Here is a 27,703-nt window from a genome sequence, read left to right on the forward strand (position 1 = left end):
GAGGGATGGAGGGTGGCAGAATAAGAAGGGAAAAAGCTGGGTCACCCTTGAAGCCCACTCAGGGTAAATTTGATCAGCTGTGTGTCACTAGCCAGGATGTCATGGCATCTGTGCTGACCCTCCTGAGACTAGGAGGTGTCTGAACAAGGCACCCAGGCCTCCCATAGAGATGCCAAACATGTATCCCTGGGAGCAGCTGCAAATGCCCCGCCCATCTATACCTGGAACCCACCCCTGCTCTCCTTTATCTGTTCTGTGACACCCCTACCTCCAACCTCTCTAGACGCACACCTGCCCTGTACCTGCCCCAGTCTATGCCATGCACAGTCCACTCCCCCACAGGCCACTTCTGCCACTTCACTGCCAACCTCCAGAGCCATCAGTAGCAAAGCCAACACCGCTGAAGCAGAGGACAGAAGCTGGGGGGCCAGCAAGTGGCATGTGTGATTCATAGCCTCCAGTGGGCCAGTGAGACAGGGCATCCCCCAGCTGATTTCTCTTTGATCAGGAGCTGTGTCCAGGGAGGGATTTCCATGACATTAGAAATTATGGCCAGACAAGCTAGGGATGCCCTGGGCTACTCTGGAGATGTAGAAAGGGCAGCCTTTGTTGCTAACGATGACCTTCAAGCCAGTGAGGGCTCCGAAGCTCACTGTGTCACAACAGCACACAGACTTTCCAAGGATTAACCTGCAGAAATGAGCGAGAAGTGACAGGAGCCTCTGGAGGGGGCCTTGCTCACTGCGGGAGGGTGGCCCTGAGGGGCGGGAGTGCTGAGTGGTTCCTACAGTCTCAACAGTTGCCAGCAGGTCAGAGCCAGACTAACGCCGACCAGCTTCTGTTTAGACTTGCTCTGGCACAAATCATTTTTAAAACCCAGGCTGCAAAGTTCCAGACTTTGGGGCCTGCCAAGTTCACGGTGCCCCTGTGTAGTCGTTAATACTTCCCTCCCAAATTTATTAGTCTTGAAACTTGCCCATAATTTATGAATTACAGCTACTGGTGGGAGTGCCACAGTTTCACTGTATATCACAGGAAACCTCTGCGTCCCTGTATGCTGCCCCAGCACTCAGAGAAACCCCCACAGAGGTGCACCAGGCCAGGCGGTCCCCCCAGAGGGCCTTCCCTCTGCCAAGCAGCTGGCACCAGGGTGTACCCTTAGGAGAGCAGAGACCTATGTGCTATGGAGACAAGTCGGGGTTTCTGCCACTGCTGGCCTCCTCACGTGTGTTCCTAGTGGAGTCACTGAGGACCCAGGGAAGCCCCGAGCTGTAGGGCCTCACACAAAATAGTGAGACAGTTGACAGGGCTAGGGCTAGGGCTAGGGGTTTGTATCTCACCTCAGCCTTGAACAAGTTACTTTACCTCTCTGATCAGGACTGGCTCCATGACCTGGTGACTTGGTTGGTCATACAGGGGCTCGAACTTGGTTCAGTGCTCTGCTGTGGTCTACTTGAAATCCTTAATGCTTTTTTTTTTTTTTAACAGATATGTAATTGGCATATAGCTTATTAGTTTTGGGTATACTATGTAACGATTAGATATTTGTTGTATATATTGCAAAATGATCATAATAAATCTAGTTAACATCTGTAACCATACATATTTATAAAATTAAAAAAAATTTTTAAGTTTATTTATTTTGAGAGAGAGAATAAGCAGGGGGAGGAGCAAAGAGAGAGGGAGAGAGAGAATCCCAAGCAGGTTCCATGCAGTCAGCACAGAGCCTGATGTGAGCCTCGATCTCAGGAACCATAAGATCATGACCTGAGCCGAAACCAAGAATCAGACGTTTAACCGACTGAACCCCCCCAGACCCCCCAGTTACAAATATTCTTTTTAATGTGATGAGAACTTCTAAGATTTACTTGCTTAACAACTTTCAAATATGCAGTACATAATATTAGTAACTATTGTCACTATGCAGTACAGCATATCCCCATAACTTATTTATTTTACAATAAAATTTGTACCCTTTGACCCCAATCACCCATTTCGCCAACCCCCACCTCTAACAACTACCAATTTGTTCTCTGTATCTGTGAGCTCAGAGTTTTCTTATTTTTGTTTTGTTTTTAGATTACACATAATTGAGATCATATAGTATTTGTCTTTCTCTCCCTGACTTATTTCACTTAGCATAATGCCCTCAAGGGACATCCATGTTGCAAATGGCGCAATTTCTTTCTTTTTTATAGCTGAAATACTCCAGTGTGTGTGTATCTGTGTGTGTCTGTGTGTGTGTATGTACACATGCCACATCTTTATTCATCCACCATTGGACACTTATGTTGTTTCCATGTGTTAGCTATTATAAATAATGCTGTGATGAATGTGAGGGTGCATCTTTTCAAGTTAGTGTTTTCATTTACTTTGGGTAAATACCCAGGAGTGGAATTCTATGGTAGTTGTATTTTTGATTTTTTGAGTAACCTCCATACTACTTTCCACAGTGGCTATAAAATGTACATTCCCACCAAAACTGTGCAAGTGTTCACTTTTCTTGACATCTTGCCAAAATTACCTCTTGTCTTTTTGCTAATAGCCATTCTAACAAGTATGAGGTGGTATCTCATTGTGGTTTGTAGTCCCCTGATGACGAGTGATGTGGAGCATCTTTTCATGTGTCTGTTGGCCATCTATATATGTTCTTTGGAAAAAATGTCTATTCAGATCCTCTGCCCAGCTTTTAACTGGTTTGGTTCTTTCCGCTGTTGAGTTGTATGAGTTCTTTATACGTGGTGGATATTAGCCCCTTATCACATATGATCTGGCTTTTTGAACAAGGGACCCCACAATCCTGCTCATCCTGTCTCTGAGCCCCTGTTTTTCCAGAATGAGGATAGTAGCAGAAGCACATCTTCTCTGCGAAGGATTGGGGTTTTGGTCACAGGCACAGCTCTAGTGTATGGTACACAGCAGGTGCCCAGTGAATGTCCGTGCCTCCTTCTATGAGGGCTGCCGAGTCAGGGACCAGGAGCCCCAAACCAGGAATCAGGGCTTCCCTGTGGACTTTGGGGCCCGTGTCTGCACAGGATGTATGGATGTGGGGTCCTGGGACCCTGCCCCACAGCACCCGCTCTCACCCCTTCCAGGAGGCCCAGCTGACTCAACCTCAGCCTTTCTCTCAACCTCAGCCTTGCCAGGCAAGTTGGGCTCCACCCCAAGGGCAAACACACATAATGAGCGTTGCCATGGCCAGCACTCGAAGGGCTTTGGGAGGATTAGCCCGGATGCATTTTCAGAATGTTTACACCCCAGGAAGAAAGGTGCCAGGTGGCCAAGAGCAGCTGCTGCAGCTGCCTCAGAAGCCTCAAGACTTTGGGGTTGGTAGGGAACGCCATGGGCCAGGGGTTCAGAAAGGTGAGGGACATCCCAGGGCTAGACTTGACATTCATTATCTCAGTAAATCTTACAGCTTCCCAGCAGGTTGGTGTTTCTCATCCCCATTTCACCTGTGAGGAAGCTGAGGCTCAGAGTGCCTAGGGATTTGCCTGAGACCACAAGGTGGCTGTTTTGTCCTGGAGCCTGTGTTTGTGCCCACCCTTCTTTCCAGCCCCTCCAGGGGCAGCCAGCTCAGTCCTCCTATGGGGTGGTTCCTCCATGGCCCTAGGGCCCCTTGGGGCCAAATCAAAAGAAACTCTGGGGCAGGAGATTATTCTTAGGTGGAAGGTGGGCAGCCCCTCGTGTAGAGGATGAATGGTGGCCTGTTCCTGGCCACAAGCATCTGTGTCTACCTCCTCTCCTTTTCCCCAAGTTCCCAGTCACCCAACAGTCTCTAGTCTCCAGGCAGGGATCAGGGACAAGGAGAGAGGCTGTGTGCTGAACAGTGAGAGAGAATCCCAGAGGGGGAGGTCCTGGGAGGTCCTGCAAGCCCCCAGACACAGTCATCTGTCCAGTCAACACTATTTATTGGATGCTGGCATATGGCAAGCCTCATGCTAAGTGCTAGAGAGATGCTGAAGAAAATGTGGCCCCTGTGTGGGTCAGGATGGAACCCCAGCCCAAGTGGTCAGTTCTGGAGAAGAAGGCCTGCTTAAAGCAGAGAGCAGGCATGAACAGTGTCAGCATTGCTAGAGGAGTCCAGCAGGCCTCGCTTTCAGATCTGTATCTTACAGCTCATTCTGAGGCCCCTGTGTGGGAATAGAGGGAGCAAATGCAGACTGGACAAACCTCCAGTGGCCACCTGGGCCCTAGGTTTTGTCAGGCATATTCATGCAGCTAGCCATCCCATTCATTAAACCCAAGACATGACAAGAGTCCAAAGGGGAAAGCACGACATCTGACCTATGGCTGGACCACAGGACCATAACAGAGGGCATCCCTCGAATAGTCACAGACTTGGTAGGAGTCGGGTGAGGAAAGAGAAAGCACTGAGAAGTGGCCAGTCTCCCAGCCTGGGTGGGCAAAGAAACCATTCATCAAGATGGAGGTGGAGGGAGAAACTGAGTTCTATTTGGGACATGTTGAATCAGAAGTAGCTAGAGGTCATTCAGACGAAGTTGGCCAGTTGCCAGATCAGTCAGAAGTTCAAGAGAGACATCAGGGCTACAGTTCACCTAGCCTAGATTGTGTTTTCCAATGGCTTGGATGAAGATGTGGCAACCTCAAACAGTCAACACTGAGATAGGAGAAAGATCTAATACCTTGGATTGAACCAACATTAACAGTTCTCTGGGGTGCCTGCATGGCTTAGTTGATTAAGTCAACTCCAACTCTTGGTTTCCGATCAGGTCATGATCTCACAGTTCATGGGTTCGAGCCCCACATCAGGCTCCATGCTGACAGCGTGGAGCCTGCTTGGGATTCTCTCTCTCTCCCTTTCTTTCTGTCCCTTCCCTGCTCTCTCGCTCTCTCTCTCTCTCTCCTCTCTTTCTGCCCCTCCCCCACTCTCTCTCTCTAAATAAATAAGTAAACTTAAAAAAAAAAAAACAGTGCTCCTCAGCAGGCTGCACCTCTGTACTGACATTTGCCTGGGATGAGAAACAGGAATCCTCCATGGGGGTTACACAGCCAAGTGTGGTAAGGGCTTGGCCTGGCCCCAGTTACTGCAGAGAAGCCCTGGGTGTCTCGTGAGTCAGTGGAGTAGGGCGGTTGCTGCACCCACTTGGAAGATGTCAGACTGCATTAGGGGAGTAATCCCGCCAGATTTTAGGAAGGACCAGTCTATTAAGTAATCCTGGCCTTGCAGGGCAGTGGCCAGGATTAAAGGATCTCGGTGTGTGTAGTGCCAAACCCCAAGGTGTGGAGCTATGAAGGCACAGTGAAGCTCCCTCCCTTCCCCTCCTCCACCTGTTTTGGTCACATCTGTAACCCCTAGTGAAGCCTTCAGAGTGGAAAGGCTGGAAAACTGGGGAGGGGTAGAAAATGGACAGTGGTTTCCCAGAGGAGACTTCTCAGGAGGGCCTTTTAAGTGTTTAAGTGTTGGATGGTCTGTCACCATCACATAGACGGTGAGGAGCAGTGGGCTTAGCCTTGGTACCTGTGAAAGACAGGACCAGGGTCTGCAAGGCTTGATTAAATGGAGATTGGCTGTTTGACCAAGGAATGGACATCCTGGTAAGGCCCCGCCTGTGCTCCTCAGAGGCCAGGACTCCTGGCCTCAGTACCCAGCACAAGGTCCAGCACACTGTGATCCTACTGAGCACAAATCCTAACTGTCCACAGCTGACTGTTAGAGCTCCTCAACAAAGAGGTAGGCCCTCCCTTCCCCAGGTGTGCAGGCCATGGAGGGGAGAGCCCCCCATCAGGAGGTAGTGAGGTGATAGCCCAGATGCCTCTGGTCCCTTCCCACACTGCTCTCTCACCGCTGGGTGCTTTAGAGCTGGCAGAGGTTTTGGAAGCCATCTAGCCCAGCAACATCACAATCTGCAAGGGCCTCACCCGCCCCTGGTGGTACAGATGAAGAAACTGAGGACCAGAGAGGGGATGTGACCTCAGGCTCCTGTGGCAGTGGCATGCCCCAGGACAAGACCGAGGATCTGGGTTTTGGGTTTGTTTGTTACAATTTGTTTATACAATGTTACATTAGTTTCAAGCTACAACAGTGATTTAACAAGTTTATTATGCTGTGCTCACCACAAGTGTGGCTACCATCTGTCACCATACAATGCTATTACGATACCATTGACAACATCTCCCATGCTCTACCTTTCATTCCTGGGACTTACTCACTCCATAACCAGAAGCCTGTATCTCCCACTCCTCTTCAGCCATTTTGCCTATCTCCCCACCACCTCCCATCTGGCAGCCATCAGTCAGTCTCCATATGTACAGGTCTGTTTCCACTGTTTATTCTTTGTTTTCTAGATTCCACATGTAAGTGAAATTATATGGTATTTGTCTTTCTCTGACTTATTTAGCATAAGGCCCTCTAGTTCTGTCCATGTTGCCTTAAATGGCATGATCTCATCCTTTTTTATGACTCAGTAATATTTCTCTCTGTGTGTGTACACCACATCTTCTTTATCTGTTCTTTTATCAGTGGACACTTAGGGTACTTCCACATCTTGGCTTTTGCAAATAATGCTGTAGTAAACATAGGGATGCATATATCTTTTCAAATTCGTGTCTTCATTTTCTCTGGGTAAATACCCACTGGTAGAATTCCATGGTCTTTCTATTTTTAATTCTTTGAGGAACCTCCGTATTGTCTCCCACAGTGGCTGTACCAGTTTGCATTCCCACCAACAGTGCAAGAGAGGGTTCCTCTTTCTCCATATCCTTGCCAACACCTCTTATTTCTTGTGTTGTTGATTTTAGCCATTCTGACAGGTGTGAGGTGACAGCTCATTGTAATTTTGATTTGCGTTTCCCTGATGGGGAGTGATGTTGAGCATCTTTCCATGTGTCTGTTGGCCAGCTATATTTCGTCTTTGAAAAAAATGTCTGTTCAGGTCCACTGCCCATTTTTTAATTAGTTTGGTTTTTTTTACTGCTGAGTTGTAGGAGTTATTTATATATTTTGGGTTTTAACCCTTTATCGAATATGATTTGCAGATAACTTCTCTCATTCAGTAAGAAAGTGGTCCAGTTTCATTCTGCATGTAGCTGTCCATGTAATTTTCTAGGGTCTGGGTTTTTCTTCATCACCCCAGGCCACCTTCTGTGTGTAACTCCCTTAGGATGAATTTTCACAGGTCTGCAGATATTTTAGCTGAGTTCATAGTTCTGCCCATGTCACAAGGCCCCTGCAGCCATGGCGCAAAGGAAGGGACCGGAACCTCCTGTCTGGCCCAATAGGCCTGGGGGACCCCCTCCTGTCACTGCTTGCCGGAAGCAGCCACACCAGCCACCACCTACTTCCCAGGGTGACCTGCAGGGCTAGACAGCATTTACAACATAAATTATAAAGAGCCATGGAGAATTGTATTGCTGTCTGATTCTGAGGGAGCATTGCTGGCTGATCCTGGAACAGGGCCTAAAGCGAGACTCCCTCAGGCCCCTCCCTCAGCTGAGGTATTAATGCAAAACACACCTCTCACCACAGGCATTTAAAGATCAAAAGAGGCCAAAAAAGCTTCTAAGAGCCAGGTCTGCCTGTGCTCACAGACTTCCAGCGTCAGGACAGATTGGCCTTTGCAGTGATTTCAGGTGTGCCCAGGAAGGCAGCCGTAGAAAGCATCTGGTCCACTCACCTGTAGACCACGGCTCCTAGGAGAAGCACCTAGGGGTGTGGACTCCCTCAGATGTCCATAGGAGAGGAAGAACTAGACTTCTGTGTGTTGAAGGCCTTCGTGTGCCTGACCCCACTGGAGAAACTCGACATTCGTTAGCTTGCTTAGTCTCCTTAACAGATAAGGGAACAGAGGCTCAGAGAGGACCATTTGGCTAAAATGTGGTAGGTCGAGGTTTGAAATCAGGTCTGATTCTGATAGGTCCTTATAGGACCCTAGGACCCAGGGGAGACCACGGTTGCTAATGGAGCATACCCTGAGCTCAGCTGACAAGTTACCAAACTGAGTCAAAGATCATCTTGTTACTCTCCAAACCATGCCAGGTCCCTCCTGATTATCACTTGACTCTGATCCCTCCCTTCTGTCCCATCAGGCACCACTTCCCTCCCCAGGACCTGTCAACCTCACCTGGGCATCGTCTCTGGTCTCCTTGACTAAATCCTGGCACCTTCTGAACCACTCACCCCACAACCTTGGGAGTGAGTCACACCTGACCGCATTCAAACTTTCATGTGGTTCTTCACTGCCCTCATAACAAGGCCAAGCTCCTTGGGATGACTTTTGGGGTCTCCAGTCATCTGCTTGTCCTCCCATTCTCAGGCCACTCTGAATTTCTCACCTTTCCTCTCTCCCATTCCCTCTTCATTCCTATCAGGATGATGAACCACCATTTCTTTGAGATCCTGATCCCATGTCATCTCCTTTGATCTGAACAGCTTTATACCTTGTCATGCATTATTCATGCAGTAACTATTTACTGAGCACTCACCCTGTACTAGGTAGTGGGGAAGCGCAGCCCCTGGTCCATCCCTGTACTGCATGGGAGATTAGGTACTCAGATAGATGAGCCAAGGGGATGTCATCAGTGATCAGCCTCTGCAGCTGTCTGTGTGTGGCCACTTGCAGGGCTTTGAGACTTTTGTACTGAGGATGGCATTTCCGGTCACCCTGAGAACCTCAGGTAGACTCAGAGACTTAGGCCATCCAGGCAGGGAAAACCCTGAGGAACTGTTTCCACACCCTCATCTCAGAGATGGGGAAACTGAAGACAGAGAAGGAAAGGGCCCTGCCCGTGTCACACATCAAGCCAGATGCTTCATGAGGACCTGGGTCCCTGATACCCAGGCCAGCCCAGCCTTGGCGAAGAGCCCCACTGAGGATTGGAAAGCAGCAGAGAGCCTCTGGGAGACAACGCCTCCTCTCATGGTGATGGGTAGGGGCTTTAGTACTGGGGGAGGGACATGAACTGGCCACAGCCTGGCGAGCCACCACACTCACCTTTCTCTGTCCTCTGCATAGATGCCGCAGTGAAAGATGACATGAACAGCTACATCAGTCAGTACTACAATGGACCCAGCAGTGGTGAGTCTGTGTCCAGGGCCAATCTGCACATACCAGAACCTCTCTGTGGCCCCACGCAACCCCTAATGTTGAGAGTGGGGACAACTCGGCCTGGCGTGCCCATCTCCTGTTGCCTGTGAACCATAACTGCAGGCAGAGTTCAAAGACCTGGAGCTTTAACTCCCAGCCAAGTCCAGCACCCAGCTATGGATGTCAAGGGTGGAGTACTCTGTGATTACCAATGAGGGCTGCATGTGGGACCCTCATATGAAAGGGGGGCTGGAGGTTAGAAATCTGAGTGACCTCAGTGCCTCTCAACCTGAGACCCTTTCAGCATGATCATGATGGGGGTGAGGTATTTGGGCTTGAGGAGCAACAGGTGTGGGGCATGTCCTTGCTCCAGTTATGTTTCATTCTTGCACTTGAAAGAACTTTCAGGGGAGCCTAGTGGTTTCCACTTACGGGAAAGGTTGAGTTTTAAAATAATACGCAGGCCTATTGCTTCTCAGCCTTTTGGCTAAGATCAAGTGTAAAATAACACGCAGGCCTTCAGTGTCTTGTTTCTCCTTAGCCAGTGTCTTAAACCTTATAGTTTGTATTTCACAGCCTTCAAATCCTTATATATTCCATTATAAGACTAGAATGTTACATTGTGTGACATGTATAATGCATTGGATTTTTTTCTTCTCTATAATTTAGCCCCCTCAAGATCTCTTTTCTCCCTCTCTTTTTCAAAGCTTCATCCAATCTTCTGATTTCAAACACCATCATCTCTAGCTCAGAACCCTCACCCAGTGCACTCACCCCACAACTTTGGGGAGAGAGACCTTGCCCTCACTGTGCCTGCCCACTGTAATTTGGCCCCTGGATACTTTTCACTTAAAGACTTCTGAAGTGTCCTCTGTCCTCCCCCTGCAATGCTTCCTTCAGGGATGAATCAATCTTCTGAAGACACAGCTCTGATCATGTCACTCTCAGACTAGCCCCAGTTAAAACTTTGAATGACTCCCCCTGACCATGAAACCCAAATTCCTTGTCCTGGCACTTCATGCCTTCTGAGTTAGGATGTTGGCATTAATAACCCCAGCAGCACTGTGGTTTAACTAAATCAACAAAGGTCCATGGCAGATCATTCAGGTACTCTGCTCCCAGGTTGTCATCTTTCCTTCAGCACCCAGTGGGCAGAACAGCTACCATCTATTCTAGAGCATTGCTGACTGCCAGGCAGAGCAACAGCCGTTTACCGTTTATATAGATGCCACAGATCAGTTCTCACAGATAATTGACCAGTGCGTGTCCCATGTCCACACGAGTTCACCAAGACGAGGGCAGGGCATAATCCTCCCTCAGGGCAGGCCAGCAAACATTGGGAAATTGGACCACAGACCAACCTCCCCTACCCCCCCCAGCAGAGCCCAGGCACACTCACTGTCCACCATTCAGGTCAGATCCACCCGCATCAGGGCCTGCAGAGGTGTGGCATAGGGAGAAGTGTTACCAGCATCCCCTCCTTTCTTGCAGACAGTGGTGTTCCAGAGCCAGCTGTGTGTGTAGTCACCACAGCTGCCATCGATGTCCACCAGCCCAACGTCTCCTCTGACCTCTTCTCAGTCGATGTGCCCCTGAAGCTCAGCAGCAATGGCACCCGTGCAAGTGCCACCTCCGAGAGCGCCTCCCGCTCTGCTCACAGCTCCGTCACCCGGGCCCAGAGCAACAGCAGCCAGACACTGGGCTCTTCCACAGACTGTAGTACCGCCCGTGAGGAGCCGTCCTCAGAGCCCATCCCCTCTCCTCAGCCACTGCCTCTACCACCCCAGCAGCAGATGGCAGAGGCCACGGTCCAGGACCTGCTGTCCTCCCTATCAGAGGACCCCTGCCCATCCCAGAGGGCCTTGGACCCAGCCCCTGTCACCTGGCCCAGCCCAGCGGGCTCGGCCCAAACCAGCCCCGAGCTGGAGCACAGGGTAAGTCTTTTCAACCAGAAGAATCAGGAGGGCTTCACTGTCTTTCAGATCAAGCCTGTCATCCACTTCCAGCCTGCTGCACCCCTGCTGGAGGAGAAATTCAGATCTTTGGAATCCAAAGAGCAAAAGTTGCACAGGGTCCCTGAAGCCTAGAGCCTCCAGTTGGGCTGCGTGGGAGGAGGAGGGAGAGCTATCTGGATGCTCTCCTAGAGCCCCAGAGGCAACCAGGGGCATCACTCAAGGCCCGGGAACCCACCTGGCCTCCCTCAGGGTGCTGCCTGCCTCCAGGGAGGTGTCACCAGGCCAGGAGGCCACATGCCTCAGACCTCAAAGCCCAGAGCTGGCGCCTCCTCTGGCCCTGCTCAGGGGAGGGTGGTGCTCATGGCTGGGGTCTTTTTAAACCATTTTTACAAAAACCAGCCTGTGGCCCAGCTTCAGCAGGGTAGAGCGCAGGGGCAGCCCAGCCTCTTCCGTTGCCTTTGTTCCTGGCGCCCACCCCGGACCCTTGGGAACAGCACTGTGAGCAGGGGCTATCTAGCCCCACCCCCAAGCCGTCTTTTCTGGGAATCCTGGGTGGAGCCAACACAATCATACAAAGACCACCATCTGAGCCTATTTCATTCATCCTCATTCTCTCATTCGGCATGAGCATTTCTGAGTCTTTTCCAGACAAGTCTAGTTTTCACCTTCATAGGACATAATGAGATGAATCTGGAGGTGGGTGGGAGGGTCACTGGGGGGTGGGGGGACAGCTGTTTTCCAATCTTGGCTTTAATAATAAAAACCAACTGCACTGAGACTTCTGGTTGGCAGAGGTTTTCCTTTGCAATTGCTAGCCCAGGTGAAGAAGCATGAGTGGGTTTGGGTTGGCCTGGCCTGGTGTAAAGCCACCCAGGTAGGCCCAAGCCGCACCCAGCAGCTCTTGAGGCCTCTACAGAGTGGAAGGAGCCCTGGACCCCAGGCAGGAAGTTCTCACACTGACTGGCTGTGTGACTGCACTGGTCTCTTCCCGCTCCTTCATCTCCCCACCAAAACAGCTTGGAATTTTGCCTTCCTTGCTGACAACACCAGTTCCCACACCCAGTTCCCTGACCCAGGTCTCCATTCCTTGGGTACCTCAAACTCCAAAGGTCCACAACCGAGTGCGGTATCTTGCCTGAAGCCTGCTCTTACTCCCAAGTTCCCAGCCAGGGCACCATCATCTACCCAGCTATTACCATTCATGGCATGGGCATCATTGGCTCCCTCCTCATCCCTCACAAGCAGTGGTAAATCCTGGCCATTCTGCCCTTCAAAGCACCTGCCCTAAACCCCATCACAGCCTTGCTGAGGCCCAGGCACCACCGCTGGTTCCACATTCCACTAGTGGGTCCTTCCAGGCTGATGAGCCTGGTGCGTGTCTCCCTCGCTGAAAAGCCTCCAAGGAATTCTGTGTTTATAACTGCTATGTTTTGTTTTATATGTACACAAAAGGGAAGACTTAATTCCAAGGGCTCCCATTGTCCCAGCTGAACTTCTCAGTGTGTTCATAGCCCCTTCCACTTACCTGTCCTTCTGGCTACCCTCCCAACCTGTTCTTTGTCCCCTCCACCTTTAGGTTGTTCTCACTGTATCTCACTAGTCCCTCACTATAGTTCAGGGTGTCCTCAGGACTTCTGTGTCCTCATGTGGACTCATCATGATAGTGCAGTGATCCCATGGCTGGGTCAGCATCTGCTTCCCTGCCTGCCTCCCCTTGGTCCTCAAAAACAGGGATCAGGCCTGAGTCCCATTAGAACCCCAGAACTGTGCATAAAAGGCCACAAGCTTGGGCAGAGCCACTTGGGAAAGATGGCTAAATTGTAAGGTATGACCACATGCAGGCAAAGAGCATCCGCTTGATTCCTGGGGAGATGAGCAGTGTCCACTTGAGCCATTTGGGGGGAGTAATCTGAGGCATTCTGAGTGGCTAGCAATGTCATTACAGTTTCCGTTACTGAGCTCTTCACTAGGGCCTCTACTGGAGCTCCTTTAAGCCTCCCAACAATCCTGTGAGGCCAGTATACTAGCCCTGTTACACAGATGGAAGAAACTGAGGTTCAGATAGGTTTAAGAGACTTTCCTGAGGTCAGACACTAATAAGAGAGGCACTGAACCTGGAGCCCAAATCCACCTGGTAGTGTGTTGAGTGCTAAGGCTCCCAGCTTTCAGAGCTTTTGGAAGCAAAGTGGTACTCTCAGCTTTTGTCACATAATGGGTGGAGGGTATTACATGATTTATAATCTCTAGGGTAGGAGCCATAAGGGTCTGTAATTAGTGGTCTGCACCTGCTGGACTAGAAACAGCTACAGTCCTCAGCCAAACCCAGCTTGCTGAGCTCCCATTGCCCCAGCTTTTAGGGTACCCCAACAGGTGGTGGAGCCTGCCCTGCACCAGAGGTGAGACCCCACTCCTAGCCAGCACTCGCCTCTGCTCTGGACTTCTACTCCAGAGAAAACCACAGGACAGGGAGGAGAGCAATGGGCAAGGCAAGTGGCACCTGCTCTCTGCTTCAGTTTCCCCATCTAGAAATGGGGTTTACAGAAGAGCTCTACTTTTGAAAGCTGATTTCTTAGGGAATTTGCAAACTGCTGTGAGGTGAAAGTCTGCCTGAGCACTCAATGTTGGCCTCATGCCTGAACGGGCAGTACCAGTGTTAGCATTGGGCCAATTAAAACTGAGGACAGGGGCGCCTGGGTGGCTCAGTGGTTAAGCGGCCGACTTCGGCTCAGGCATGATCTCGCAGTCCGTGAGTTCGTACCCCGCATCAGGCTCTGTGCTGACAGCTCAGAGCCTGGAGTCTGCTTTGGACTCTGTGTCTCCCTCTTTCTGACCCTCCCCCGTTCATGGTCTGTCTCTCTCTGTCTCAAAAATAAATAAACGGGGGCGCCTGGGTGGCGCAGTCGGTTAAGCGTCCGACTTCAGCCAGGTCACGATCTCGCGGTCTGTGAGTTCGAGCCCCGCATCAGGCTCTGGGCTGACCGCTCAGAGCCTGGAGCCTGTTTCAGATTCTGTGTCTCCCTCTCTCTCTGCCCCTCCCCCGTTCATGCTCTGTCTCTCTCTGTCCCAAAAATAAATAAACGTTGAAAAAAAAAAATTAAAAAAAACAATTTTTTTTAAATAAAACTGAGGACAGAGATACCAAGAGGAGGTCCTCTCAGAGGACAGAGCCCACAATCATAGCATTAGAGCGTTCACACGGATGGAGGAAGCCACTTGCTTGCCTGGGGACAGGCATGGGGTGGAGTCCCAAGGCCTGGAATGCAGGAGGAGGAGGGTAAAAGCTTTGGCTTTCACTGCTCCCCTGGGTGCCATAGCCCAGAGTTATGGTTGGTGGGCAGCTGTGGGTCAGTGGAGATGGAGCCTGAGCACTCCCTGGGAGGTTTGCAGCTCTGGGAAATGGTTTCCCCTTACTCATCCACCCTTTCACAGAGCCCACTCTGGTGCCCTCCCAGAAGGGAATAGAGCTTAGGTAAGAGCCACTGTCTCTTATGAGCCAATGAGGGAGTGATAACAATAATGGCTCCCATTCACTTCCTGTTGTCACAGGTGCTCTCTGTCACCTTCCCTCTTTATCACAATCTGCAAAGTGGCATTCTTTTCCTTGCTTTCCAGAGGAAAAAACAGGCACAGAATGATGGATTAAATGACTTGCCCAAGGGCACACAGCTAAGTGGTAAACTAGTGGCAGGATTCAAACCCAGGTGTATCTCAGTCAGATGTCATGCCGGATATGCTGGATTGAGCTTCCTGGAATTAAACTGGGTGTCAATAAGAGAGCAGTAGCTAGGGGCACTGGGGTGGCTCAGTCAGTTAAGCCTCTGACTCTAGATTTCCATTCAGGTCATGATCTCACTGTCTTGAGATAGAGCCTGCTTAAGATTCTCTCTCTCTCTCTCTCTCTCTCTCTCTCTCTCTCCCTCTGCCCCTCCCATGCTCACACACTCTTGCACTTTCTTTAAAAAGAAAGAAGGATAAAGGGGGTGGGGGGAAGCAGGAGATAGAAATCTGGACTCAGCCCCCCAGGCCATTCATCAGCCCACATGGCCCTCTCAGTCTAGAGGTACCAGCCCACTGTGTCTGCAGAGTGCCATGGCCCCTTTTGCAGAGCCAGCCTCCCTGCTCAGCCTTTCCACCGTAGCTGGAGATGAGCCAATCCTGCGGCCGGGGTGCCACCCTGACAAGAGGACAAGGCTCAGAGATAGCAGGGCTACTGAGCAGCTCACAGCAGAGCTGGGCCAGAGCCCTGCAGACCTGGTTCAAAGTCTGCCCAGGACTGGAGAGCTGTAAGGCCCTCCCCCACTGAAGAACGTACTGGCCCCTTGCCTGACAGCTCAGTGCAATGCATCTAACCCAAGCCTTGGCTTTTCAGATCAAGTCCACAACTGTGGGGATTTTCATAGATCCTGCATGGTCAGAGGCTAGTGGTCTGGAATTCTCTTTAGTGTGGTGGGTATTCATTCCATCCATGACCCTCAGTTCAGGAACTTCTGTCTCACTCCAAGACAGCTCTTGACAGAAGCTCTTGTTCTGGTGTTGCCTCCATGCTCTTCTCTGGTGCAACTTCCTCATCTCTAAAGAGAAAGACTAAGAGTGGAAGCTCTACTCTCTGAGCTACAGAGAGCCTCAAATAAGGTCCAAGGAAGCCTTCTTAAAAGAGTTTCTTACTAACCAGTCAACAGGATACTTGTGTAGAGTTGCTTAACAAGGACACCCAACAACTCTAGGGGCTGGCATGGTTAACTCCAACTTTTGAATGGACTACTCAAGACTGGAGAGAAGTCAGGATAACTCCACCTCCATCCTTCACCTCAGGTACTGTTCTGCATCTAGAGTGTGTCTAAGCCCAGGCAGTTGGATTCTCAATCCAGCACTGTTTCCAGTTACACGGCTCCAAGTGAATCCCTGGACCCACTTCCTCCCCCTGTACAACAGGAATAATAACTCCCAGCCTCCCTGCCCCCATGAGGGTTGCTGGGATAGTTAATGACATAATGGAAGGGAAAGCCCTTTGAGAATGTGTCAAGGGAGACACAAACAGAAACCATCTTTATTAATAATAGATGTCTGGGGTGTTGCACTGCCTGCCCACGTTCAGCACTTCTGGGGAAGGCTGTGCAGGAGATGCTCAGTTGTTTCATTTGCTGCAGCAGCTAGTGTGGTGTATGGAGGTATATGGGTGGTGACAGGGTGTGAGCCCTGCCCCCCAGCCCCATTGCCAGCCAAGGCACTGTCTGCTCCTACAGAGCTCATCCCTGCTCTCATATCCCCAACAGTTCCTTTGTAGGTAATGCCTTGGAGTCACTCTGAGTTAGCTAAGAGAGCACTGTTGTTCCCCGGACAGGAAGCACCTTATCTGCCTTTCCTCTCCCTTTTCCAGTACAAGCTAAAAGCCTGTTTTTCCAACATAAACTGAGCAAGGATTTTTTTTTTTTTCGCTCCAGTGCTGAAAAGTTTGGTAGTGTCTCCTGGTGAATAGTTAATTCAATTATCCAAATAAAATGATGGAACATTTGCTGAATTTACTACACGCTACCAAAGAGACCACACTAGCATAATCTTATGCAGAGCCCTAGGCTACAGCATAGGGGAGCAGACTGTTCATCTTGAAACAAGCAAATGAAATTGACTACCCTAGAGATCAATCAGGACATTAAACACTGTGATGAATGTGGAAGAATCCTTCAGTGTCTGAGATTTACGGGGCACCTTTCACCAAGCGCTCTAGGAGCCTCCTCAACATCAATTATGTCTCATAACTAGGTAGGCTCACCTCTGCCTCCACTGCATAAAGAAGGGACGTGGGGTTCTGGGACCTGGGTTTGCTAAATGTTGCAAAAGATAGCCAGTGTGCAGACCAGATCCAGATTCTAGTACAAAGACCCTTGCTTCCCTGAGCAAAGACTGGCTCAGAATTCAGGAATGTCGGGCTAGATGGGGACTCAGGGACTGGGGTCCAGAGTCAGTCATGTTCTTGGTGTTTCTGTTCCTTGTCCTTGCTGGGCCTTCTGCCTGGGGTGCAGTTCTTTGGTTATTTTGACAGCTCCCTCTGAACTTGGCTCAGCTGTCTCATCTTGTTCCTCTCCATGTCAGCCTGCCTCAGCCAGGCTGCATTCATTAGATACGTCCACCATGATCCCAGAGAGGACAGGATATGTAGTTGAGAGAATTTGGCCTAAGGTCTCCATTTACTAGTCATGAATCCTTAGGCAAGTGTTTTAAGGTCTGTAGGTGTTGGTTTTCTTACCTGGAGAGTGGGGACCACTACTACGCCTTGTGGGATTAGGAGGCGAGAATGAGGTAGTATATGTAAAGGGTTCAGCAGAGCATCCTGGACATAAAAAGCTCTCAAAAATAATTTTTGTCTCCATCTGCCTAAGTTGTTTGAGATCTGCCAACACATTTAAGCTTTAAGATTAAAGCTTAAAGACAGCTTGAAAGATCACCAAGTTCAATTTGCCATTTTACAGATGATGAAAATGAATCCCAAAAGAAGAACATGACCAGGTTGCTTCTGAGGCAGTAACAAAACCAGGATAAGAACACAAGTGTCCCTATGACCAGCCCATTCAGTGTTCAGTCCTCCTGAACTTTTCCGTCCCCAATGTTCCCCACGCAACCCCACACTGGGAAAGAGAACAGCCCTCTGAGCTGGAGGTGAGCGCACAAATAGTAGCAAACCTGACAACCAGTTGTGGGAGGCAAAGACAGAAACCCAGACAAGTGAAGCCTCACCAGGACCTGACCACGCACCAATTCAGGTACCGTAGAAAGTAATTGCCAGCTAGCTTCCTTCCCAATAAATTCCTAATTCCATCTCTGTTCCATGCTTCTAATGACGAGCTCACTGTTTTGGGGCAATGTCAGCAGAAGAGTCCTGGAGAAGCTGGGAGACATTGGGAGGCAGCCTGCTGTGGTGGAAAGGGACTCTAGACCTGGAGTCCTGTTCAGATTCCACATTTCACTGACTGTGCCTCTCTGGTTACCGCTCAGCCCATTTGTTCATCCACGAAGCAGGGATAACAATATCCATTTGGGGGATTGTTGTATTAGGGAAGGATAATAAAATGCACCTAGTAGATTCTTAATAAATAATATTTGCCACAAATTCTGGTGTGTTCTAGTTTCACCATTTGCTTTGTGACCGGAGAAATCACCTGAGAGCCTGATTTCTTCACCCTTTCCACCTCTGATGGGGTAACTTACATGAAAGTGTTTTATAAACCAACAGTTATCAGCAACTCTTCTTCACTTGTGCTCTCCACAAAACATTTTTTAAAACCTAGGGCACTATTGGGGCGCCTGGGTGGCTTGGTTGGTTAAGCGTCTGACTTCGGCTCAGGTCATGATCTCACTGGCCGTGAGTTCAAGCCCCGTGTCGGGCTCTGTGCTGACAGCTCAGAGCCTGGAGCCTGTTTCAGATTCTGTGTCTCCCTCTCTCTGCCCCTCCCCTGTTCATGACCTGTCTCTCTCTGTCTCAAAAAAAACGTTTAAAAAAAAAGTTTAAAAAAAAAAAACCTAGGGCACTATGAAATTGTGGCAGTATATCACCCTATATGGGCTTTTTACAAGGTTATCAAACTTCCTTTAGCTCAGCAATAGCTAACCAAATCCATCTGTTGTAATCAAGTGTTTTTTGGGTTTCCCAGCCTTTTAAGCCCACTTTTATGTAGACCAAGACAAAAATCCCTCGTGAGAGCGTGAAATGCAACCAAGCTGATCATCCCTTTCAGAAAGATAGCAGAGAGCACTTATGGCTGGCGTTTTAAGCCCTCCAGCCCTGTATAGACACGCCCAGGCTCCACCGGTAGCATGGCTCCCACACTATCCCAGGAGGAAGAGCCCCCACTCTCTGCCAGCCTCGTCCACAGGACTGGACCCATTTCCACAGTCTCCAGGGACCCATTCTGTAACCAAAGAGCTTTCAGTCAAACCCATCTGGGGCAAAAGGCCAGAGGATTCCTGCAACAGCCTTCCAATCTCTTCCATCTTCTCCATCTATCCTGAATATACCACCAGGTTAGATTATTTCCCTAGGTTAGATTATGGGACCCTCCTGAAAAAAATGTCAATTTTTTGCTAGGAGGGTGCTTAAGACTTGCTCAGGTGGCAAGGTCTCAGGAAGTCAGGTAGCATTTTGTGGAACATTCTTGATATACAGACATATTTATTAAAAAAAAATTTAAATGTTTATTCATTTTTGAGAGAGAGCACGAGCAGGGCAGGGGTGGGCAGAGAGGGAGGCACAGAATCTGAAGCAGGCTCCAGGCTCTGAGCTCTCAGCACAGAGCCTGATGGAGGGCTCAAATTCACGAACCACAAGATCATGACCTGAGCCAAAGTCAGAAACTTAACTGCTTAACTGATGGAGCCACCCAGGCGCCCCGATATACAGACATATTGCTTATATTCCTAAGAGAAGGCATAGCAGCCACCAGAGTTTTAGGGGGGAAAAAAAGTATGTAAGACAGGATTGGGAAAATTCTAGTGATTTTCCCTGCAAATCAGGAAAAGACCTCTATACCTTTCCTGGTACCATTCCTGGTCCAGCTCCTGAAATAGCAGTATTCCTTGAGGGCAAAGTTTGAGAACCACTGACTTATGAGGGAAAAGTCCAAATTCCTCAGTATATCAGTCAATGGCCTCCACAATCTGGCCTTAATTACCTATCAGCCTCAACCCCCTTCCTGACTCCCCGCTCCAATCCCAGTCTCCATCTCTGACCACTTCAAGCATCTATGTGAGCTCAGATCTGTTTCTACTTCTACCCCACATACTGATATCAAAGCCTCTACCCCAGAAAGAATGACGGGGCCGGCCCACTAAGGAAGCCCTCTCTGTATATGTTTATACTGTATGCTTTTCTAATCACTCATGGTAGCTGCAAAATCTTGGGGGGAAAGGCTGTGCCTCCAGAAGCCTGTATTCTTAGAACCCAGCAGGATGCTACTTCAGGGCAGTGGCTGGGCCAGACTCTTCTAGGTGTTTACTCCGTAGTCCCACACAGCAAAGCAGGTGGGCCAGGGAACCCAGCAGGGAATGTCCCCCCACAGTACTGCTGAGAGAACTACACTAGGGAAAATGCTGGATTTCGTGCTTTCTCAACTACTGAAAAGCTGAGATCAGGCTTTCATTGGGTCTCAGTCCATAGAGTGAGGTAGTCATTTGCTTGATTTAGATGGCCTCAAGGACCTATTCAGCTCTTTGCTCACAGGGCTGGCTTTCAACATGTGTATTTCTGCTCTCTCAGGGATTGGCCAGACCACCCAACTCCCAGGGGCTGTATGAGGTTAACCAAAGACTTCAAAAAACTAGGGAGAAAAGCAGAAAACACACACACCCACACCCACACTAAAGAAAGCTACCGCTAACATCTTTCCCCACACTGCTTCCAGCTGCTCTTCTGAGTCCTCAAGCCTGATATAGGGGCAGTCATTAGGAGCTGACAGCTTGGTGTCCAATAAAACACAGTATGAAAAGAACACACCAAATTGCACCTTCTGGCATATATTACAGTTTTAACAATTTGCCACCACCCTGCACAGCTGCTTTTTTAAGGTAAACTCTAAGTAGGCACTTAGAGGGGCTTCTGAGTTGAATAAAATCCTGCTGGAGAGACAAACCCAGAACACCATCTCTCCTCCCCAGCTAGGATCCTGAATGTGTGCCCAGCCCACCTGGCACTGGGTACTTAGCGCCCTTTACCTGAGGTTACTGTGCAGCAAGTCTCCCTGTTCCTTGGGTCGAGGTGAGGCAGAAACCCACACTGGTGAAACCATGGCTCTGAAGCCAGACTTCCTGGTTTCAAATCCTGGCTCTCATGTACAGGCTATCTGAATTTGGGCAAGTTACAGAACCTCGCTGTGCCTCAGCTTCCTCATCTGTAAAAATAGGGATAATAATAGCATTTATCCTACAGGGTGCTGTGAGGACTGAAGGTTTAATAAGTGTGAAGTGTTCCAGTGGCGCCTAGCATACAGTAAGTGCGTGGTACTTGATGCTATTATGGAGATGGGGTGTGGTGGTCATGACAGGAGGAAACCAAAGGAGAGAGAGACCAATCAGTTCCATTCTGAGGCTGGGAACCACACAGACGTGCCACCTGGGACTGGTCCTCCCTGAGCCAGCACACCCCAGACTAGGGGTCCCTCTCCACTTGTCACCTGTGCATCTCTCCTATCCCCAAGGTACAGTGTCCAACAGGGTAAAGGGAGAGGGCCCTAAGCAAGGTTAGCTCCCCTGGGAAGAGCCTCAAACCTGTGGTCTTGGACAAGTCTTCGTTTTCTTCACCACTTCTCTGTGCTTCAGTGCCCCATCTGAACAAGGGAGCTGAACCAGATGATCGCTCTCAGCCCTGACATTCTACAATGCTGTGCTTCATTTTATTGCCATCTTTTCATCCTATTAGGTTCAAGAAGGCTGAAATGCCAGAGGCATTTAACTTCTAAAAGTGTTTCATAGCAAGGGATTATGACACAAATCAGTTCGACTAGTTGGTTAGTTCAACTAGCCAAGCCCCAGGCTGGCCACATAAAGGGACTGTTTGACAACATCCGCCCCTCCCTCATGTACCACTGGTCACTTCCTATGCCCTCCCTGAGGTTTCCTCGTCCTGTTAACTACTACAACTTCTGCAGATCTGCTTCAGACACAGCTGTCTTCATTCTACTTGCCTGCTGGCTCCTGGCTTTTACAGGACTCCAGATAACTGCCTGTACCTTCCCACAGAATGGACCAAGCCTCACTAGCCTCTGTTCTTGGTCTTGCACTCATACTAGCTTCTAGCCCCTGTGGCACTCTTGATCTCAGCTGTGCCCTAGGGGGCAGAGTGAGAGTGCCAGAGGCAACCGCAAGTGTGGCCATCTCCCATGCCTGGCTGCCTCCTAAGAGAACCCAAAGGAAGCATCAGGAGGGCCAGAGAAAAGCCAAAGCAATCTCTGAGCAGGAATTTAAACATAATATCAAACTATCTGTTAACAAAAGAGGCCATATTGTGGCAAAGCAGCCCCTCCTTCTCCATTCCCCTCTTCTTTATAGACACAAATTCCTCTATAAGCTGACAAAACTTAAAAATGAAATGGAAAATTAAATTTAACTTAAGCCAACTAAATATATTCAGTAGATTCAGGTTTATCAGATCTGCTTTTGTCATATTATGGTTTTCTGAAGACTGGAATATATTTAAGATAATATTCATGCTTTTTTAGCTGAATTTGCCAATCTAGTTCCCTTCTCTCAATAATCATATTAAGATGATTAGTCTGGTGGGAGCATTCGTTTTTATAATCTTGCATAAAACCCAGAGTCCTCCATGAATAAGACAGGCAAAGAAAAAATCAATTTTTACTCATTTTCTTCAGTTTTTTTTCTTTATGAAGCTAGGCATATTTCTGGTAGTAGTTTTAAAGCTGTGGAAATGTTTTATTATTATATATTTTATTACAGAATTAGAAAATTTCAAAAAGTAATTGTTTGGAACCACAAATAATTAAAAAGAAATATAATAACAGGCTCATAAAAAAGCATTCTGGCATCTGTGAGAATTTTTTCTTAAATTACGATATTTAGCTCTTCATACTTTTGATTATACTAGCCATGAATTTCTACTTCAACTGAATACTTTGACATATATTCCTTCTTGAAATATGGTAACTCATTTTTTCTTCAGCAGCTCAGTCATTTCAGGAACAACCTGCAAATTAAAAAAAATTAAAGTAATTAAGCAATTTGAGCCTTTAGTGCGCTACAGTCATAGCTCCTTAAGAAGTACACGGAGGCCAAAAGAAGCCACGCGCATCACTGCTGAGGCACGAGGTGCCCCTCCCCCGCCCAACTCCCCCCTTGGGTGGCCTCCCTCCCATCTGTGGGAAGACTATACACGTTTGCAGGGAGAAACCACCCAGACACACGGCTGGCAGGACCACTGGCCCACGCACTGCCTAGGAACCTTTCTGACACAACCACAAACCTTACAAAGGCACCACAGAAACAGGAGTCCAATTTTTCTTTTGTGAGGAGAGTAATGTGTATTTTTTACCTTCATGTTTTCTGGGCATTCTTCCTTCCCTTATTGTACTCTGGCCTTTCCTTCAAAGTCCATACCAAAGTCTCTTCCTTAGTCATGACTCTTGCTGGCCCCCCTAGCACTTGTTTTCTCCTTGTTCGTTTGCTCACTCATCTTTCCTTCCACAAACACTACAGTTGCTTCTTCAGCACATGTTACTATCTTTCTGCACTTAAAAACAGGCTGCACGCTGAACATTCACTTTCACCATTCTTTATGAAAATAAAGGTTGTGCTAATGCCATGTCTGGTCAACAGACAAAATAAGAAACCACAGTGAAGGAAAACTGACGGAGTTGGCTCCCATTTTAAAATGGATTAATTACTAACCCTTAGTCTTGGCAGTTCAGGGGCTGCAACTGGAACTTTCAGTGTGAAGCTGCTTTCAGCCTGGACAAGAGGAGGCTGTGAGTGGGGACTGCAGGGGAGGGTCACACGGAGCCCACCTGAAAACTAGCCGAGCCACTTGTGTAAAACATCAATTACCCAGTCTTCCATGGGGCTGTCGACTGTCCTAGCTCAGAGAGATGCCAGTTGAACTCGCCACTGATGAATATAGCCTCTCAATTATTTAAGAGAGCTACATTTCCATTAGGTGGAAATAATGTGTTCGTACAAAATTTATTAAGGAAATTGTCGACATGTTGTTTCTTCCGAATGTCACTTTGTCTCCAGCCTGTTAAAAGGCCCATGTTTACCATGGAGCCAGCAGGCATTAGCTCAGGGGCAGCATTAGGTGCTGGCACCACTTGTCCCAGCTTTCCTCGGTGGAGAGACCATGAGCTTATGCCAGTCACACAGATGACATGCTAATAAACAAGCCTCACATGGGACCAACGTGTTTCATGAAAAATAGGCTAGAGCCCAACAACTTCTTTTAAATGAAACATTTAACCTGAGTTAGAACACACAATTTTTAAAAACCTTACTGAACGTCTCCCTGCCACAAGACCCAAAATAGGGTTAAGAGGACTTTGTCCATCATCTATATCCTTTTTTATTAGATCAACCTCAGACTTTCCAGGCATACCACACAATGCCTTACTTAGGGAAAAGAAAATGCAAACTCCGGTTCACTGACTATCTTATAGCCTGAGCAAACTCAAAGATCCGGATTCTTTTTTTTTTTTTTTTTTAATTTTTTTTTTTCAACGTTTATTTATTTTTGGGACAGAGAGAGACAGAGCATGAACGGGGGAGGGGCAGAGAGAGAGGGAGACACAGAATCGGAAACAGGCTCCAGGCTCTGAGCCATCAGCCCAGAGCCTGACACGGGGCTCGAACTCACAGACCGCAAGATCGTGACCTGGCTGAAGTCGGACGCTTAACCGACTGCGCCACCCAGGCGCCCCCGGATTCTTATTTTTATTTTAGATATTGTAAAGGCAGCTCTCTATTCAGTAAGACTAAATGAAAATAAATTTACATTTAAAATAAGATATTCTGGGGTGCTTGGGTGGCTCAGTCGGTTAAGCATCCGACTTCATCTCAGGTCATGACCTCACAGTTCATGAGTTTGAGCGCCACGTCGGGCTCTGTGCTGACAGCTCAGAGCCTGGAGACTGCTTTGGATTCTGTGTCTCCTTCTCTCTCTGCCCCATTCCCACTTATGCTCTCTCTCTCTCTCTGTCTTAAAATATTTAAAAAAGAAAAGTAACAGCTGTTAACAAAGATGTGGAGAAACTAGAACATTTGCACACTGCTGAATGTAAAGTGGTGCAGCCACTAGAGAAAGCAGCTTGGAGATTCTTTGAAAAGCTAAACACAGAATTACCACATTATCCAGCAATTCAAAGGTATATACCCAAAGGAAATCAAGTGGGGACTTAGAACAGATATTTGTAGGCCTATAATCATTGTACTGGATTAGACAAAAGTTTCACATATATGACACCTACCAAAGGACAAGCAATAAAAGAAAAAATAAACTGGACTTCAACAAAATGTAAACCTGTATGCGTCAAAGGACACCGAGAAAGTGAAAAGACAGGAGCTCCCCTCTACTTGTTAGATGGGATGCTGCCTGATTCATGACTCATTTAATAAAGGCAGTAATAAAAATAAATAAGTAAATTGCAAGAGAAAAGAAAAGAAAAGAGAAGAAAGAAGGAGAGAGAAAAAAGGAAAAGTCAACCCACAGAATGGAAGAAAATATTTGCAAATCATATACCTAATAAAGAACTTGTATCCAGAATATATAAAGAACTCTTATAACTCAACTACAAAAAGACAAATAACACAACTTTAAAATGGGCAAAGGATTTGCACAGACATATCTCCAAAGAAAATACATTATAAATGGTCAATAAAGACATGAAGAAATGCTCATCATCATTAGCTATCAAGGAAATACAAATCAAGACCACAACAAGTTACCATTTCATACCCATTAGGAAGTCTATAACAAAAAAGATGGGAGAGTAAGAAGTGTTAGTGAGTGTATGGAGAAATTGGAGCCTTCATATACATTATTGGTGGAAATGTAAAATGGGGCAGCCACTTTCGAAAACAATCTGACAGTTCTTCAAAATGCTAAAAATAGAGTTTTCAAGTGACCCATAAATTCCATTCCTAGATATATACCCAAACAAGATAAAAACATATATGTATGTATAAAAGCTTAAGTGCTCACAGTAGCATTTATTTTATTTTATTTTATATTTTTAAATTTTTTTTTCAACGTTTATTTATTTTTGGGACAGAGAGAGACAGAGCATGAACGGGGGAGGGGCAGAGAGAGAGGGAGACACAGAATCGGAAACAGGCTCCAGGCTCTGAGCCATCAGCCCAGAGCCTGACGCGGGGCTCGAACTCACGGATCGCGAGATCGTGACCTGGCTGAAGTCGGACGCTTAACCGACTGCGCCACCCAGGCGCCCCGACACAGTAGCATTTATAATAGCCAAAGAGTAGAAACTCAAATGTCCATCAAATGATTAATGCATAAACAAAATGAGGCATATCCACACAATGGATATTATTTTGCACTAAAAGGAAACGAAAGTGCTGATATAGGAGACAACACAGATGAACCTTGAAAACATTATGCTAAGAAGCCAACCACAGAAAGCCCATATATTACATGATTCTATTTATATGAAATGTCCAGGATTGGCAAATCCATAGAAACACAAAACAGGTTAGTTGTTGCCAGGGGCTGGGGAGAGTGCAGAACAGGGAGTGACTGCAAATGGGTATGGGGTTTCTTCTCAGTGTGAAGAAAATGTTCTGGAATTAAATAGCTAATGGTTGCATAACTCTGAATATACTAAAACTCACTTAACTTTGCATTTTAAAAGGGTGAACTTTATGATTTGTGAATTAAATTTCAGGAAAGCTTTTTTTTTTTTTTAATATTTATTTATTTATTTATTTATTTATTTATTTATTTATTTTTGGGACAGAGAGAGACAGAGCATGAACGGGGGAGGGGCAGAGAGAGAGGGAGACACAGAATCGGAAACAGGCTCCAGGCTCTGAGCCATCAGCCCAGAGCCTGACGTGGGGCTCAAACTCACGGACCGCGAGATCGTGACCTGGCTGAAGTCGGACGCTTAACCGACTGCGCCACCCAGGCGCCCCTCAGGAAAGCTTTTAAAAACAACAACAACAACCAGTCAGGTGGTGTCCTGTGCTCTGTCGCTCTGACTCCGATTATAATATTTACCATTTATTGAACACCTATTATGTACCTATTATGAAAAGAAATACAAACAGGTAGGCTAATATTTAACCAAGACTGTACTAGGTACAGCATAATCTCATTTAACTTTCAATACAACCATGTAAGGTAGGTAGTATATTATTTATATTACTTTTGAGGAAGCTTACATTCAGAAAAATTAAGTAATTGGCCAAGATAATTTAACTAGTATGTGGCCAAGACAGAATCTGAATTAAAGCTCTTAACTACTGTACCATATTATTTTTCTTATATTAAGAAAAAAACAACTTGTCATCTCTAACTCATGATTACTGAAGGGTGAAATAAAACAATAAATATTAAAGAATAAATTTACATTTATATTTACTCCAGACATGAAGTTTGGTGGATACTGTATCACTTAGAGAATTATTAGTCACGCTATGTGTGATAGTTTGAAATTTAAAATTTTACACAGAAATTTAGTCTAAAAAAGTCCTTTTTACATAACTATTATTTGACTTATATTTTTTAAGATTTTATTTTTTTAAGTAATCTCTACGCCTGACGTGGGGCTTGAACTTACAACCCTGAGATCAAGATCTGCATGCTCTCCCAATTGAGCTAGCCAGGCACCCCTGACTTATAGTATTTTCTTTAAAGTCTTAATCTGAAATAGATTATGCTCTCACTCACTCATATTTTGCATAATTGTACTTTTATGTATTGTTATACCTTTAAATATTTGATTTTTAAAAGACAGAGGGTGACCCTGAAGAGTATAGTCACTATACTACCTTGTCCACTCTTCGGTCAGAATTACTACAATATTCATCTATATTATACTCATTCTGATTTCAACTGACAAAACAATCTGATGGATACTGTCTAAGTTCCCAGAGTCTGCCAAAGGTGCAGTCCTTTTTACTGCCATTTATTAAAGAGCAGTAGTGGTGAACCACCTGGCAGTCCCTGATGAGATGGGGAGGCAGGGTGAT

At 47.4% G+C, this 27,703-nt stretch overlaps 2 protein-coding genes across 5 annotated transcripts in view; one reads left to right on the forward strand and one right to left on the reverse strand.

The window, feature by feature from the left end:
- TMEM266 (transmembrane protein 266) overlaps window positions 1-11,703 on the forward strand; it is a 125,467-nt gene extending 113,764 nt beyond the window's left edge. Inside the window, exons 10-11 of the mRNA XM_043554931.1 lie at window positions 8,976-9,038; window positions 10,539-11,703. Coding sequence (XP_043410866.1) covers window positions 8,976-9,038; window positions 10,539-11,134 — 659 coding nt within the window. The 3' untranslated portion in view covers window positions 11,135-11,703. The remainder of the gene's footprint in view (window positions 1-8,975; window positions 9,039-10,538) is intronic.
- A 10,625-nt stretch (window positions 11,704-22,328) lies between these two features.
- The window catches only part of ETFA (electron transfer flavoprotein subunit alpha), a 78,621-nt gene continuing 73,246 nt past the window's right edge, over window positions 22,329-27,703 (reverse strand). For 3 of the 4 annotated variants that reach the window (XM_043554932.1, XM_043554934.1, XM_043554933.1), the window contains one exon: window positions 22,329-22,691. In XM_043554932.1, the coding sequence (XP_043410867.1) occupies window positions 22,653-22,691 (39 nt within the window). In that variant the 3' untranslated portion in view covers window positions 22,329-22,652. The remainder of the gene's footprint in view (window positions 22,692-27,703) is intronic. The other variant, XR_006293226.1, reaches the window with a different exon arrangement.

The sequence above is a fragment of the Prionailurus bengalensis genome, chromosome B3 (assembly GCF_016509475.1).
Source record: "Prionailurus bengalensis isolate Pbe53 chromosome B3, Fcat_Pben_1.1_paternal_pri, whole genome shotgun sequence".
Classification (NCBI taxonomy): Eukaryota; Metazoa; Chordata; class Mammalia; order Carnivora; family Felidae; genus Prionailurus; species Prionailurus bengalensis.